Source organism: Gallinula chloropus (genome assembly GCF_964237585.1).
Source record: "Gallinula chloropus genome assembly, chromosome: 3".
Taxonomy (NCBI): domain Eukaryota; kingdom Metazoa; phylum Chordata; class Aves; order Gruiformes; family Rallidae; genus Gallinula; species Gallinula chloropus.
In genome coordinates this window covers 65,891,763-65,903,885 of record NC_140087.1, presented here as the reverse complement: position 1 = coordinate 65,903,885, position 12,123 = coordinate 65,891,763, and the positions used below count along the sequence as shown (strand labels likewise).

General features: G+C 41.6%; 1 protein-coding gene across 2 annotated transcripts in view; it reads right to left on the bottom strand.

The window, feature by feature from the left end:
- MAP4K3 (mitogen-activated protein kinase kinase kinase kinase 3) overlaps positions 1 to 12,123 on the bottom strand; it is a 93,263-nt gene that overhangs the window by 79,386 nt on the left and 1,754 nt on the right. For both annotated transcript variants that reach the window (XM_084260966.1, XM_084260967.1), the window contains exon 2: positions 2,041 to 2,098. In XM_084260966.1, the coding sequence (XP_084117092.1) occupies positions 2,041 to 2,098 (58 nt within the window). The remainder of the gene's footprint in view (positions 1 to 2,040; positions 2,099 to 12,123) is intronic.

Sequence of the window (12,123 nt, the reverse complement as noted above, 5' to 3'; positions counted from 1 at the left end):
ACAAGTTGCAACAGAACTGGCCAAGCTATTACCTAAGAAAATACATTTTCAATTTCTCCCAATACATCAACATGCTGGTAACCTATACATTTGGTACTTTTTAACCACAAATCCAACATTCCTGTGTATTTTATTTAACTGAAAGTAAATTTCAAACCACAAGCTGCAAGTTAACATCACAAGAGGCTGTCTACTCTCCATGGTATATTGATGACAGCTTGCTGCATCCTGGCTAGACCTTTACACATGCAAACAAATTATTTTCACATACAGACAAGCATCTCTGTGGAAGAAAATGATTTCTCTAGTTTTTGGTCAGTGTTTTCAGTGCATGCAAAATAAAAGTTGCATAAACTTTAGAGTAAGTGCTTGAATATTATTAGACCTTAAGTCTTCACACTCTCCCCCAAGTTGCAAAACTTGCACAGAAAGCCAGTGCCATGCTTCAGGAACACAGATGATACCCATCAAACTGCCAGTCAAGACTCTACCACAACTGGAAGGGATAACTACAGGCAGAAAACTGAGCTCACTGAGCAGAAGGTAGCTAAAGTGCATTATTCTCTGTGCACCACTCGGCTGCAAGATGCCAGTTGTCCACCCCATCAGCACTGCATGAGGACAAGTTAGTTACCCCAGCTGCAGTACATCCCAGGCTTTGAGACCACACGCAGCATGATTCTCCAAGGCCTGCTAGAAGATAATGTATTTTAAAGATTGGTATCAACCCAGCAGGCCAAGCCCTGTAGTTCTTTCCCCACCACACAAATCCTCCATCCCTGTTTTATTTTTACAGTTCCATAGGGAGACACAGCACAGCTGCTTGGTTCCACAGTCAAGTCCTCCAGCAATGGGCACACAGACTCATCTGACATGTTATATCAGAAGGGACTTTTAAAGGTCATCTAGTCCAACCCTTGCCTCAGCAGTGAGCAGGGTCACCTTTACTTAATCAGGTTGCTCAGAGACCCACCAAACCTGACTTTGAATATTTCCAGGGATAGGGTCTCACCACCTCTCTGGAAAACCATTGGTCTACCACCGTCATCTTGAAGAACGTTTTTCTAATATCCAATATAAATCTGCCCTTTTGTAGTTTAAAACCATTATCCCTTGTCCTACTGGTACATGCCCATGGGGAAAGAACAGTTCTTTCCCAGCTTTCCTACAGGCACCTTTCCGGTACTGGAAGGTCTCCCCAGAGCCTTCTCTCCTACAGGCTGAACAAGCCCAACAGCAGAACTAGACAAGATAACCTGAGACCACAACTTTGAGTACAAATAAAAGCAGTGTGATGAGCATGCACTTTTGGAAATGCAGAGTAACATCCTGTTACTATCCAGATCAAACCAGGTAGTAGTTAAAATATTTCCTATCTCAACATTAAATCTTGAAACGGAACACCAACAGTTATAAGTTAAACAAGAAGTCTGGACATTCTACCTCCCAGATTACTGTACTCTTGTTCAACAAGTCTAGCAATACGAATAGATCAGCACTTGCAGGCAGATAACTGATCTGCAGGGCATATGTACTTTGTGAAATTACAACATAAGCACAGCCCAAGCATAAATCTAGCATACAACAGCATCTTAATCACAGTCTCCAAGAGAATTTCAGGAAACGTACACAATTCCCAGATACTAATGCTTGCCTACTATTGAACCCTTCCTTCTTTTTATTTCTCCCTCTATGCTCTCTCCAAACAAGTTCTTTTCTGCCTTGTCAGCTTCCTCATTTATTTTGCTCTACATAGGGGTTTTGTATCACATGGATCTGCAAGCATAGTACTTAAGACAAAAAACCCCACCTTTCACTGAAGCTTTAGTCACTTTCCCTTAACTCCTCTCCCATTACATTTTTTTCTCCACATCTCACTTTTCATTCGTGTTACTTCCTGAAACACTGTATATTGTTCTACAATAAAAGGCAACAACCACCCCTTCTTTCAGTAAATGGACTCAATTGATTTTGTACAATTGTATCTTAAGCATAAAAATGTTTAATTTCTGTCGCCTATATCAGTTAAGAAATGCTTACCTGGTTCTAGTTTGATTACTTTAATTGCTGCTAGTTCACCCGTGTTGACATTTCGAGCCTAGAAAAACCAAAACAAAAACAACATTTAAAGAGCAGAACACAACAATCACCTCTGCATTCTCAACTAGATGTTCTCGGACAATATGGAGTCAAAGAGAAACGGAGATACACATAGGTCTAAACCAGTTTAGCCACATGTGGGTTATTGGTTTTTAGTGTGGATAGGTAGGGGGCTTGTTTTGCTTTTTAAAAGCAAAAACAACCTCAGAAGGAGCCAATAAGTTTAAACATCTTATGTATTTATGTTTCATACAAGGTTAGAATTTTCCTTTCTAAATACACCATGCATTTATTTTTTTATTTGGCTTACAGCATATTACTTTCATATTATAATCATCATTATTGCATTCTGCCACAGCCAAAACTCTTATCTAAAATAACATACATGTGCTCAATGACAATGACCCAAACAGCAAGAATTCTGTAGCTAGCATGCCCTTCTCCAGCATGTTTGTAGGAAGCATTCTTCCAACAAAACTTCCCAGCCCGGATTTCTTTCCTAAAAAAACAAGAAGGCAAGCTATTTAAAAAAAAACAACCCACAACCCACCACCACCCAACCAAAAAACACTAGGCAGCTAATTTGTACTGACATCTGAAGCTTTAAGTACACTCAGGAAACTCTACACTGACACGAGTCCTAAATTACACAAACCATTGACTGTGCTACGTTTCCATATTAAAACCCACAAACAAGCAGACCACTGAGACAGTGACTGAAAAGCAGTTTTCTCCAGACCTCGCAGCAGACAAGCGGTGCCTAGGGTGGATTAAAGGGCTGCACCCTGCCGCGTGTGTGACTGCTTATGAGACTCCCACAAGAGTGATGCAATGCTTCCTGCTCATTTCACTACATGACCCTTGGTTCTTACTGTCCACCAGAGACAGCATCCTCCTCCTTTTTGCAAGGAGGTGAAGAAAACAAGACAGCAACAAAGGAGTTAGGAAGCTTTCCTCTTGTATATAGAGCAGCTCTATGGACAACTTCAGCAGCAGTTACTCAGTAGCTAAACTGCATTTTGCATGGGGCTCTTATGCTGAAGCCTATGCTCTACTGAGCAACCCGGGAATCTAAATAAGCCATTAAGAAGCAACTTCAATTATGATAATAATGATTTCTCTTCTAGAACCGATACATTTGACTGCTAGCTGAAAACCAAGGAGCCATTTGCCCAGTGCTTTCAGAATACTTCCATGCCTCCACACACAGCTATGGGGAGAGTGCAGCAAAGCTGTCCCCCAGCACAGAAGCATAAGCTCTTGAAGGATGCTCAGCAACAGCCCCTCCTCTCCCTGGGGAGCCTTGGTACCTGGAACTGCATTATGCTGAACTGTGACTGTACTGAACGCAGCTGTGCCTGCTCTAACCCCTACACAGGGCACAGGAGATGAGACTAAACCTGTTCTTCTGCTTTTTTCCCCCATCCACTTTCAAATAAAAAAATGGCCAAAATTACAATATTTAAATAATGCAGATGGATGCCCCGCTGCTGAGGGTCTCACTTAAGTCACTTTAGGAGCTCAAGGGCTTATGCCTTTTACTGACTGGCCCTGAGACTCACCAAACACTGTAAGGTATGGGAACAAGCCCATAGCCCATAAAAAGTGGGCAGCCATAAAGTCTGGAAATAAATGCCGTGTGTTCCTGTGTCTAGCGATCTACTCAGGTTATTCCTCCATAGCCTCTCTCAGATCTCTCACTGTTCCTTAGTACGGCAATGCTCTTCTGCAATGCTGGGAGTACTGGTGCTTGCAAATAATTCACAGGCAGATGCTTACAGATAGATCCTGAGATGCTATAAAAATGAAAGAATAGTTTAAAGCAGCTAGACAGACAGAGATGAAAGAAGAGTTAAAAAAAGGAATTATCCCTTGCAGCCTTCTGTGTAAGTCATTATTTGCCCACCCAACTGATGGTAGCAGGGCTCCGCTCACTGCTGTGTAGTAGAATAAAGACAATAAAAATTCCAGGGAGCCCTTATAGCAGCCTTCCAGTACCTGAAAAATGCCTATAAGAAAACTGGGGAAGAAATGTTCATGAGGGCATGTAGCAGTATGACAAAGGGTAACAGTTTTAAGCTAAAAAAGGGGAGATTTATATTGGATATTATGAAAACATTCTTCAAAATGAGGGTGGTAGATCAATGGAATAGGTTTCCCAGAGAGGTGGTGGGGGCCCCATCCCTGGAGATATTCAAGGTCAGGCTTGGTGGGTCTCTGAGCGACCTGATCTAGTGAAGATGTCCCTGCTGCTGCAGAGGGTGGGACTAGATGACCTCTAAAGGTCCCTTCCAACCTTACATATTCTGTGATTAACAGCAAAAACGACTTCTGATCTGTGCCAATGAATGAAGGCAACATAGGAGAAAGTGGCACCACTGAAGCATGAGTTAAGAATTTTATTCCCTTTTTCTTTTCCCAACACACTGTCTTCATAGCAAGAAACAATCACAGAGGCAAGATGTTCATTAATCAAAAGTCAGCATTTTTCTTAAGGTCCAAGAATAACACGAAAAATTATTTAAACTTTACTGAAGACCTGACCTCATCAGGGGGTCATATTGATTGATACTTAAAGACCTGTTTTGAAGAAATTTATATTATCAAGACAATCAATGAGACACAACTGTAGGGCAACAGGTGAAGAGATCCTGTTCTACATGCAGCTGGGATGTGAAAGCCAAGCTGGAAAAACTTCACAGGATTCAGCAACATGGGTAGTCTAAGTGTTTGGTAATTTATTTTAAATTTTATTTATTTTTAAGACTAGTGTGTCCAGCTGCCAGGAAGTTGCTTCTTTGACTGCATGGTCCCATAGGTCACTACGCTTTGCAGAGTGCAGTAGCAATAAGAGCCAAGAAAGAAAGTGGGTAGGAGCTAGTTACATTTTCAGAATAAATCTGATTAGAACATGTGAGGACAAAACCAACCAAAGAACTATAGTCCAAGCAGGAGGCAGCCTTGCCAAACCTGTACTCTGCACGCCTCAAGGCTGAATTGGTCCTATCGCAAAAGGATTTCTTTTCTTGAGAACAGGCCATTGAACTGAAAATCATGGGCAGGAAAGAACAAGCATGTCTTTGCACCATAGCTTTAGCATTTCTTCCTTTCTTCAACAAGAGCAATAGTGGGACACTCTAGCTAGCTGGCCATTCTCTGGACGAGTTTCTGCCAGGGCTCATGAAAGCAAGAAAGGAAGAACAAAATCTGAGTTAATGCAGGTCACCAAGGCCTTCAGGAACAGCAGGCTAACTGCTTCAGGGCATAAATTATTACTTAAGAAAGCATGACTTGAAGTCAGCAGTCTGAGTAAGTTTACATCCTATTCCATTATTAGCATTGAAGGTGCTACCAAGTAAGAATAAGAATTGCCTCTGTTAGCTTAGGTATAAAAAAACCCCCAAAAGACAGAGATGATACCCTGATTTTAGTGACACAAGGGTTTCTTACAGGTACCCCTGAGAAGTTTTACAAGACCTCATCAAATGCCTTTGAGATCATCAGTTATCATCATTGCCTAAGCTCACAGGAATGAGAGACTGAGAAAGACTGAAGTACAGTATGCTTTTCAACACATGTTGGCACTGACTCTGGCTCCTACTTTGAGGGTGGTCATGTACATACTGCACAATACCTCATTATGTTCAGGACAGTGTCTTATGCTTTCATTTAGCAGCATCCCTCTGAAGCTGCCTGTTACTTCTGGGTTTTGAGATTGTCCTTCAACCAGCTATTCCTTCTTGATGCTCCTATTTCAAACAAGTATTTCTGAGTCTGCAAATGCAACTCAAAATCTGAGAGGCATGTGTAAGAAAACACATGTTCACCTTTTTCTTCCCACTTACACCATAAGTGCTCTAACTCCCAGCCTTTCTGCTGCTGAGGTTAAACAGCAATAGCCAAGAGTTCTTCCTGCCTTCCCTGTTTGCATGAGCAGGAGCCTGCAACTAATTCCTCCGAATGCAGATCTTACTATGTCAATGGAAAACTTTACAGAGGTTTTCCAGAAGCAAAGATCAGCCTACATTGCCTGCATCTACATGCAGTCCTTTTACTAAACGTGTAATATACAACATCTGCTCTGAAAAATCTACTTTATAACACTAGCTAAAACAACAGTACTCCTCCAGAAATCTAAATTGCCATATTTGGGGAGGAGTTTAAAAAAATCCACCAACTGCTAAGTCAAGTTGGAGAAGCATGACCTAATTAAATAGGAAATAATTGCAAGCGTCTCTGTGACAACATCAACGTATCAGATCAAAACGTTATATAAAAGACTGAAACCAACTAGACGTAAAAGCTAGAAAAATCCTGGGTTTGTTGTTATTCTATGACACAAAAATCATTAAAGAAAATGCCTTGCTATTGGGAGGACCTTATTACTCTGAAATAGAGAAGTGCGAGCAAGGGAGTGGGGCAATACTTGGATGGGGTCTATCAGGAAACATCAGCGGAGCAAGAGTATATATAAATATATATATATGATATATATTATTATAGAATCGTATGCTTGAAAGGAAAAAGAGGGGGGAGAAGAAAAGGAGCAAGGCTAGTATTTAGCACTGCCCTTACCATATGCCACAACAGCAGATTCATAAGAAGAGGTGTGTGCAGCTGAACCAGTATAAACCCATGGTCCAAAGGAGCTAAATCTCTTGCCCAGTTTCTCCTTCAAATGGAAGCTGGTCATATGAGCCTTATAACACAGCAAAAAAAAACAGGCCAGAAAGCACAGTCTAAGATACTATAGTAAGAACAGGCACTTCTCTTTGTTGACTGCTTCCTATGGAACTGCTGAACAAAATGCAGATAAGCAATTTCTGAACAAGTTGCTACTTCACAGAGTAACTGGTTCCATGGCACAAACAGGCTTCCTAACCCAGATTAGCTATGCTCATCAGCAAAATGCACCCAAACGCCTTCCCAACCCCTTTTTTCCATCCCTATTGTCCTCTCCATCCTCTCGACTGCCCCAGGAGCTGATTCAACTCTCCAAGCTGCAGAAATCCACTTGCCTCATTTTTTTTCATTCATTTTTGGATAAGTCTACCAACTGGCACAAGCATCACGCTGAGAGGCAGAGCTAATGCAAGGTAAGCAGCAAAACAGCTAGGAGTACTGTAGGGAATTGCCCCTCTCAAGGAAGAGCAAGCTGTTACAACAGTTCAGCCCATCCTGCAAACTCACAGCTGCAATTCAGAGGAATTGAACTACTATGAATTATGCTAAAATTAAATAGAATCCACATTCTGATAGGAGGTGTTGATAGCAAAACACGCCAGCTACAAGTTTAGCAAGCAATGCTTTGATAAAGGTGATGCTAAATGAAACCTCTGAAACAAAGGCAAAAACCCCAAAGCAAGGCACGGATCATTGGTTAAGGAAACAACAGTCACAGAAGCTAAACCCTGTAGCACTTTGCCCAGTAAAAGCGGGACAGCAGAACACACCCCCCCTCTGCCTACCTGATAAGCTTCAAAAGACAATTGTAACTGAAATAGAGACCCTTTGAAACAAACATTTATTCCTAGCAAAGTCAAAAAGAGCTTCAATATTTTTTAGGCCAATCAAGAAGGAAGCCAAACTAAAATGCCTATTACGGCACACAACTAAAAAGCAGTTTCAGTATTTCAGAAGTAGCAAAGCTGTGGAAGAATTAATGCTTTACTCAATCACCCCAAGAAATAGAAGCAAAGACACAGATCTGAAGATGTTGGAGCAAAAAAAACTTTGCAAAATGGGAGTTTATCAAAATTTAGGTGTGTTTGTTCTGGACATATTCTCTTCCAGCAACACAAAGGAGCACTATCAGAAACCAGTGACTCCAAAACGTAGTTGAGAGCAGAAAGCAGTAACAGTCACCATGTGTTCCCTAGAGATACCACAGAATCTGAGAGTTTCAGTGTGAAGAAGCTGAACTGGTAAATATGTGACTTCCCTCATCAAACCAATGTCCATGCCAAAGGGTCAGGGAGCAGAAAAATCATGCTTTTTCTTTTTTCAAAGGAGATCTCAAGTGAAGGCACGCTACAGAGCTCTGGGTCTTCCCCCGTTAAGTGGCTAAAGCCATAAATGACAAAAAGAATTGAGATAAGGCAGACATGCTAGAACAGATACATCCACCTCACTAATTCTCACAGAATTTTAGTAAAGGGGAAACTAATAGAAGGGCTTTTCTTTTAGTAAAACATCCAAGATCTTTGCAAGGTCCACCCACAAGATGAATGACCTGTGAGATGGCAGGTGAAGTTCAACCTGTATTAAATCAAAGCAATAATCTTTTTTTGCAAGATATGCTGTGATATAAATTAACAGTATGCACAAAACAAATGGACCTACAATCGCCTCAGAATATACTTCATATCTGTGTGCAGTTACCAACAAAACTAAAGGTATCAGGATGGGGGCAAAATTATAGCATTACTACTATTCCGTCTCAGAATATTACAATATATTGAAGACAGCACTTGTAACCCAAACCCTAAAAGAATGGCATGAATTACAGAGGGCCTGAAACTAGGGAGGATTAGGATGGCAATTTTATACCAAGACACAGAGAAGCCTTTCTAAATGAAAGACGAAGTAAACACAGAACAAACTACATTAGGCAACCACCTCATTTACCTCTAGGAATATTTCCTGAAACTGAGCAATACAAGACAGCATCTCTTCTTTTCAACCAAAAAAACCTAGCTCCTCTTTTACCCTTTGCTGACCACACATCTCAATCCTTGCCACAGTAAAATTAGAGAACACAAAAGATATTACTTTTACAACAGCAAAACTAGTTTTCATCCTCTCTAGTAGGTGTCATTTTTTACGAGAAATAGAAGGTGAAATTCAAGAATTTTCCTGACATGTAACTGCGATCAGAAAATCAATTTTGCTATCAGACACTAAACTAGACTTTAGATGAAGTTAAATTACTTGACAAGTAAATTTACTGAGCCACAGGTAGGTAACAAAACCATACAAATGAAAACATGATATGCAATGCTCAAGATATTCAACTCCAAAAAAAAAATACTATCCGCAGATGATTTTGTCTGTTTTTTGTTACAGATACTTCACTCGTCTAACAAAGCAGTAACTTGATTTCAACATTCCTTTAGGAGTCTTGAGATGAGACATCTCTGGATAAGCAGACAAATTTTAAATCCTGTGTTTTAGTCAAACTTCTAATAAGAACTTATTTAATGTTTTAGCTATCTGTTGTGGCAACATAGCTTAACTGACAGAGATTTTAAAAATCCAAGTATCATTTTTCTTTCAGACCCTCACTGAAAACAGTGTTACATCCAGTGTTTATGTCCCCAAGATACATTAAGAACTAAACAACCCAGATAACACTCCATCTTCTACAACAAATTTACACTGGTGCTAGTAAGAAGAGACATTATTGTTGACAGTGCATATTTGATATGGAGTTTGAACAAATTACTCATTATCTTTATGGTGATGCATTCAATATCATCTTCTAACGCCTTTTTGAAAGCTAGACTTGGGTGGGAGTGCATATAATGATAAAAATATTGTTTTAGGCCAAAAATCCACCCTTGCACATCTCGAGGTACCAGCTAAACATCAGGGCTCACAGCAGCAGGATCACATCAATCTGACCCATACCCTCATCCCCTTTGAGTCTCTGCATTTCAGTTCACACCATGGGCTCTTACTTCTAGTTCAAAAATCTTCAGAGTAGAAACTCTTCCTCTGTTTTGTTGGGAGTTTTGAAATACTTTTTTTTTTTTTTAACAAATCAAGCATTTAACCTATGCTCAGTAGCTCAGTTCAACTAGAACAGAGCAAGGAAGTAGATGCCAGTTTGCTCCGCTTTCAGCTCCTCAGCACTTTGCCAGAAAAGCAGGTTACAGAAAGGTCAGCATTCAGCAAGAATGTCAACAAGACTGCCATCTTACTAAGGCAATAAGCCTTACCTACTAACAGCAGAAACACCTCTGTACATGGCCTCTCCCTACTAAAGGGGGGAACCCACAATTTACAAAGACTAGTTTGAAGCTGCCCAAGTACATCCAGTGCTTGGATCCACTCTGCTGAAATCTCACCACTGATGTGCACCACTGTCATACGGCCAATTTCAACTCTGCACAATTGGTACATCAACCACAACATTCACCTACAGATGACAGTATTAGGCAAATCAGAGGCTTTATGAAACCCCTCACAAACTGAAGATAAAGACCTAGTAAGCTCACATGTGGATGACACATAGGACTGTATTACCTTTTCTTTGCCACACTAAAAGTAACAAGCTTTCATTAGTGTTTGGGGCTTCTTTCATGCTTCACTTTGAACGCACCTTGGACAAAACCTTGCCTCAAAATGAAACAGGTAATAGAATCAAAGAATCATTAGGGTTGGAAAAAGATGTATAGGAATATCAAGTCCCACCGTTAACCTAACACTGCCAAGTCCACCACTGAACCATGTCCCTAAACACCACACCTACTTGTCTTTTAAATACCTCCAGGGACAGCGACTCAACAACTTCCCTGGGCAGCCTGTTCCACTGCTTGATAACCAGTTAGTTGCAGAGAGTGTGCAGACCTTCCCTCAGCCTCCTTTTCTCTAGGCTAAGCAACCCCATTTCCCTCATCCACTCATAAGACTCGAGCTCTGGATCCTTCACCAGCCTCACTGCTCTTCTTTGGACACTATCCAGCACCTCAGTGTCCCTCTAGTAGTGAGGGGCCCAAAACTGAACACAGTACTCCATGTGTGACCTCACCAGTGCTGAGTACAGGGAGATGATGACTGGCTTGGTCCTGCTGACCACACTAATTCTGACACAAACCAGATGCAGTTGACCTTCTTGGTCATCTGAGCACACTGCTGGCTCAAAGTCAGCTGGCTGTCAACGAACAATCCCAGGTCCTTTTCCAGTGGGCAGCTTTCCAGCCACTCTTCTGCTCCCGTAACACTGTATGGGGCTGTTGTGACCCAAGTGCAGGAGCCAGCACTAAGCCTTGTTGAGCCTCATATAGCTGGCCTCAGCCCACCAATCCAACCTGTCCAGATCCCTCTGTAGAGCCTTTCCACCCTCAAGAAGATCAACACTCCCACTCAACTTGGCATCATTTGCAAACTTACGAAGGGTGCCCTTGATCCCCTCATGCATGTCATCAATAAAGATATTAAACAGAACTGGTGCCAGCACTGAGTTTCAGTGAACACCACACTTGTGACTGGTGACCAACCGGATTTAACTCCATTCATCACCACTCTTTGGGCCTGGCCATACAGCTAGTTTCTACCCAACAAAGCATATACCCATCCAAGCTGTGAGCAGCCAGTTTGTCCAGGAGAGCGCTGTGGGAAACGGTGTGAAAGACTTTACTGAAATCCAGCTAGACAACATCCACAGCCCTTCCCTCATCCACTAAACGGGTCACCTTGTCATAGAAGGAGATCAGGTTAGTCAAGCAGGGCCTGCCTTTCCTAAACCCTTGCTGATTGCACCTGATTGCTTGGCTGTCCTGTATGTGCCCTGTTTGGCACTCAGGATCACCTGCTCTATAACCTCACCTGGCACTGAGGTCAGACTAACAGGCCTGTAGTTCCCTAGATCCCCCATTCAGGAAAAAACTACATCTCATTTTCCCTACACTGCTCACAACCTCACCAGAAGGCATTTACCTCTCTCTCACAGAGAAGAGAGAGATAATTATACCATCCCAGTGCATTCTGGTCCTGATATATCAGCTTCTACCTCGACTGTAACAAGCAGATTGTAAATACAAACAAATCCACTCTGAGGGAGGAATTTCTGTGCCTCAAAGAAGTCACAAGCATTGCTAAATACAGGCCATTCACAGAGCACCAAAGAAAAGAGTACTGCAATGCAAGTACGAGAATCGTCAAGAAAACCTTGAGAACTCCATTGAAACTTAACAGGTTTCAGATATGTAATGGTTACTGCTAATGTAAGCGTTCACTCTATGGTCAGAGGTGGCATCCTCAGACAGTAAACACAAATGACTCAGCTAATTCACAACCATC